The sequence below is a fragment of the Cornus florida genome, unplaced genomic scaffold (assembly GCF_030987335.1).
Source record: "Cornus florida cultivar Cherokee Brave unplaced genomic scaffold, ASM3098733v1 CherokeeBrave_3.0.0_Hap2_Chr10, whole genome shotgun sequence".
Lineage (NCBI taxonomy): Eukaryota > Viridiplantae > Streptophyta > Magnoliopsida > Cornales > Cornaceae > Cornus > Cornus florida.
This window is the reverse complement of record NW_026775580.1, coordinates 17,323,949-17,328,937: the sequence shown is the minus strand read 5'-3', so window position 1 is coordinate 17,328,937 and position 4,989 is coordinate 17,323,949. Positions and strand designations below refer to the sequence as shown.

General features: G+C 38.0%; 1 protein-coding gene across 1 annotated transcript; it reads left to right on the top strand.

Moving 5' to 3' along the window:
* Window positions 1-291: 291 nt before the first annotated feature.
* Window positions 292-4,714, top strand: LOC132277409 (uncharacterized). The gene is made up of 6 exons (XM_059779270.1): window positions 292-379; window positions 1,764-1,917; window positions 2,002-2,635; window positions 2,901-3,556; window positions 3,899-3,917; window positions 4,502-4,714. Exons 1-6 carry the CDS (start codon window positions 292-294, stop codon window positions 4,712-4,714), a joined length of 1,764 nt encoding a protein of 587 aa, XP_059635253.1.
* The last annotated feature ends 275 nt before the right edge of the window (window positions 4,715-4,989 follow it).

Below are 4,989 nucleotides of genomic sequence, written 5' to 3'. Positions count from 1 at the left end.
GGGAAGCACAGTTGATTGGGACACGAACCATTTCCCTTTAACTATAACCATCCTTTCTTTCCATTTCTTTTCGGATGAAGGAAGGTTCGTGCATATCCTCTGATGAAGGGGAGAAGTAAAAAAGAAGCGACCAGGCTCGGTCCCATACTTAGATATATTGTAAGTAAGCAAAAGGTCGGCAAGGGTCAAATCCAGAGCCTCTAATTTTCGGCGCACCAACAGTGCCGAAAGGATGCGAAAGAAATTAGGGTTTACCTGAAGGGGGGCAAGACCCAGCTTATTAAACACTAAATGGTAGAAGGGATGAAGAGGGAATCGGAGGGCGTTAAGATGCCCCACCGAAAGAAGCAACTCATCCTCCTCAATTCCCTCGCCGGAGGTAAAATCGGCACCCTCGGGATATTCTGCAATTTCTACTCCCTCAGGAATATCAAATTCTTCCATTACCGAAGCAATAGAGAACTTGATGCGGCGAATAGAGATGATTGCTTTCTTCTCGTCATGAGTAAGAACATAATCAGAGCCTGAGGTAGATGTCTCGGTTGGAAGAGGGGAAGTACCTAATGGATTCGATAAAGGGCGATTTGTAGAAACCCTAGGAGGGGGAGCCCTAATGCGAACGGGGGAAGATGAAGGTGTGGATTCAGAATCCCCAAGGTCTATACGTTCGGGAGTAGATGAAGTACTCATAAGGAAAGATTGAAGAGAAAGATGCGAGACTAACCTAACAAAGCGATGGAATGAAGAACGCAGAAGTGCAGCAAGGGCAAATGTAACTCTTGCAAAATCTTGTACGTCGGAGTAATAATGAAAGACCTCGAACCGTTTCTGAAGCAAAGTAAAAAACCGGTTTCAATTCCCTCTTTAATAGGAGCCGTCGCTCAATTAAAAACGAAATTTGGGGCAAAGTGTGGAGGGAAAAAAACTCCCTCCAATAAAAAGCGCACACGTCACCACTACCCATGTCTACATTCCAAGGACATATAAGGCCCATCATGCTCAAGCCCAAGTTGAGGGTATTTACAGCCCAAGACCATTGTCACTTGTCCTCCAACTTCCATCAAGGTCGAATCAAGAAGTCATCAGCCCAGCTTATGAGTATTTAACATCCGGCCTGTTACTCAAGCCCAGCCGGATCAAAATATATTCAGCCCAAGAATGCACAAGTCCTACCATTTAAAGGATTTACTGTAGAAGGAAAATTCTGATAGGAAGTTCTGTACAAGGCAAGTTCTATGTATGGAAAATTCGACAATGGAAAGAACTCTATTAGAAAAGAATGGTTATATAGAAAGAATTAGAGGGCAAGCAAGGCGAGTCGTACCATAATTTTGCAATCTTTTGTGTATAAATAGAGGCTAAGACCTCCAATAAAAGATCAAGCAATTCTACGCTTCTCTACACACTGTTCTTATTTAGTTTTATTATTTTTGAGTGAGTTGTTTTATTTTTCTCAATCATTATTGGTTGAGCGAAATTTTGCACCTACAGTGGTGATGATGTTTCGGATCCAAACTGTGAAATAAGAGAGGTTGAGTTTAAAAAGAAGTTAGAATATGCTGAGACCCCTTTATTTCCAGAATGCACAAAGTATACGGTTATGTCTGCAATTGTTGCCTTATACAAGCACAAAGCAACAACTAGTTTATCCGACACTGGTTTTGATGGACTTTTTCAAATGTTTGGGGATATGCTTCTAGAAAATAACAAACTTCCTAAGAGCTATTATGAAACGAAATTTTTTTTGAAGACATTTGATTTAGGATATGAGAAAATAGATGCTTGTAAGAATGACTGTTGTCTGTTTAGAAAAGAGAATAAGCACATGACTAAATGCCCAAAATGTGGTGCTTCGCGGTGGAAAGAGAATGAGTGTACTAAGAAGGTTAAAAATGGTGTCCCAGCTATGGTGTTGCGGTACTTTCCAATAGTACCAAGGTTTAGAAGAATGTTTCGATCCCCTGAAATAGCAAAACAACTAACGTAGCATTCAACTCATAGAAGTGGGGATAGAAAGATGCGACATCCGGTTGACATGCCTGCATGGCATACGATAGATAAAAAATGGCCTTCTTTTGCATCAGATTCACGAAATTTAAGACTTGGCCTTTCAACTGATGGGTTTAATCCATTTGGTGACCTTAGTTCGGCATATAGTTGTTGGCCAGTAACATTGGTGGTATATAATCTTTCGCCACTTGAACTCATGTCTAAAGAGAATATGATGTTGACATTACTAATCCCAGGGCCGAGGCAACCGGGAAATGATATAGATGTGTATTTGGAGCCACTTATAGATGATTTAAAAGAGCTATGGGAGAAAGGCGTGGAAATTTATGATGCATTTGCAAAGTCCACATTTAATTTGAAGGTAATCTTGATGTGGACAATTAGTGACTTTCCAGCTTTTAGTAACCTCTCTGGTCATGTTACAAAGGGTAAAAAAGCTTGTCCAACATGTAGTGATGACACATGTTCAAGGCGGTTGAATTGTAGCACCAAGACCGTTTACTTGGGTCACTGTCGATGGCTATCTCCTACTCACCCATTTCGAAAAAAGAAGAGTTGGTTTGATGGGAGTGAAGAACATAGGTGGAAGCCTAAAATATTGTCTGGGACTGAAATTCTTCATGCTGTGAAAAATATTAAAAATGATTGGGGTAAAAAGTGAAGGGAAAATTACATATCAAACCAAAAATTGGAAAGAGGAAACAAAAGACAAAAAAAGACGAAAATGTGGCGTGGAAGAAAAAATCCATATTTTTTGAATTACCGTACTGGGAGGTAAGTATTTGTTATAGAAAGTCGTCTAGTTTTTTTTTTTTAAAAAAATAAAATATTATTTATTTAAGTTTATAATATGTTTTAAAAAAACTATTATTCCATTATTTGTGTTTTAGGTATTACTCGTTCGCCATAACTTAGATGTCATGCATATTGAGAAGAATGTTTGTGAGAGTATTATTGGCACCCTATTGAACATAAAAGGAAAATCAAAGGATGGACTCAAGTCTCGTAGGGATTTGGAGGAAATGGGCATCAGGGGGGATTTGGAGGAAATGGGCATCAGGGGGGATTTGCACCCACAAGATTCAAAAGGGAAACATTTCTTGCCACCAGCACCTCATACACTAAAGAAGGAAGAAAAACAGCTTTTTTGTAAGCGATTACAACAATTAAAGCTACCAGACGGCTATAGTTCCAACATTGGGACACATATATCATTGGATGAATGCAAGGTTGTAGGCTTGAAATCTCATGATTATCATGTCCTAATGCAACAATTACTACCGGTAGCGTTACGGGGAATTCTACCAAAGGCTGTAAGGAATGCCATATTTCGCCTATGCGCATATTTTAATGAAGTATGCCAAAGGGTGATTGATAGGAACTCAATGGAAAGACAGGAAAATGAAATTGCTGAGACATTGTGTATGTTAGAAAGATTTTTTCCTCCATCTTTTTTCGACATTATGATTCACTTGACTATTCACATCGCACGCGAAGCTCGTATTTGTGGACCAGTACAATTTCGTTGGATGTACCCATTTGAGAGGTACTAATATCAACTTTTCCTTCTTTTATGGAGTTAGATATTTAATATTATAACATATATATAATTTATTTTGTTTTTATGTGTTTTAAGATGATGAAGGTTTATAAAGGATATGTTAGAAATAGGGCGAGACCTGAAGGATGCATAGCTGAAGGCCATTTGGCTGATGAGTGTGTGAAATTTTGTAGTGAGCACATCAAACAAGCTTCTAAAATAGGGGTGAGACATTCTCGAAATGAGGATTTTGAAGGTGAGGCCGTCCAATTTCGAAAGGAATTTTGAAAGTCATGTCAAATGACATGTTACAAATTGCTCACCGTTATGTCTTGTTCAATAATGCAGAGGTGGAACCGTACACAGGGTAAGTATGATATCTTCAGGACTTATTAATTTGTTATAAAAATAACAATGAAAACTTACCAATAGTGTTTACCTCACAGAAAACATTTGGAGGAGCTTAAGCAGATGGACAGGCGTCTCATAAGGAATGCAAGCGCATTACAAAAGAAACATATGGAGACTTTTTGTTTGTGGTTTGCAAATGAAATTAGTGTAGCTGGTAATGATGTGTCCGATACACTTATGTGTTTTGCAAATGGGCCTAGAAGAGAAGTCATTTCACATTCGGGATATATTGTTAATGGACAATGATTTCACACCAAGGATGTGGAGAGAAGCACACAAGATAGTGGTGTTTTGCTTGAAGCGGAAACTATATGTCAATCTAGTGCAAGAGATACAAATCAAGTTATAGGAAAAGTATCTTACCATGGTGTTTTAAAAGATATACTTTTGTTAGATTACCACACATTTAAAGTGCCAATCTTTGATTGTGAGTGGGAAAACATTAGAAATGGCATCAAAGTTGAAGATGGATTTGTATTAGTTAACCTTCATGAAGGTCAAAGTCAGTTTCAAAGTGATCCCTTTATTCTTGCTTTACAGGCTAAGCAAGTTTTTTATTCAAGGGAAGATGAAACATCTAATTGGTATGTTGTACTTAAAGCGCCGCCAAGAGGTTTTAATGACTTGGAGTCTTTTGAAGAAAATAGTTATGTGTCTTCTATGCCATTAGATGTATCAAGATTGGATTCAAATGATGATGATGATGGCAATGAAGAGTATGTGCGGTTGGATTGTGAGGGCATGACCGTGTAGATGTATTAAGATTTTACTGGAAGTCATTTTATTTTATTTTATTTTGGGACTTTGTTTATGTAATAGCCTTTTACTGTCTTATGTTACTTAAATCAGGTTTTTCGCATTCTATTGTAGTGCTTTATGACATGTCTTCTTATAACTTTACACCTGACTCACTCTTTTTATCTTTTAAATACTACTCCATATAGGCTTTACTTTTGTTTAAATAACTTGTACACATGTTTTGTGGGTCTATCTGAAGGTGTGGGTCTATCTGAAGGTGTAAAACACCC

Bases quoted from the DNA above. Each gene is read 5' to 3' on its own strand.
- LOC132277409 (XM_059779270.1), top strand. From the start codon at position 292: ATGGTAGAAGGGATGAAGAGGGAATCGGAGGGCGTTAAGATGCCCCAC. The intron at 1,918-2,001 runs GTACTTTCCAAT...TTCAACTCATAG, and splicing joins GTCCCAGCTATGGTGTTGCG to AAGTGGGGATAGAAAGATGC. The intron at 2,636-2,900 runs GTGAAAAATATT...TTTGTGTTTTAG, and splicing joins GGACTGAAATTCTTCATGCT to GTATTACTCGTTCGCCATAA.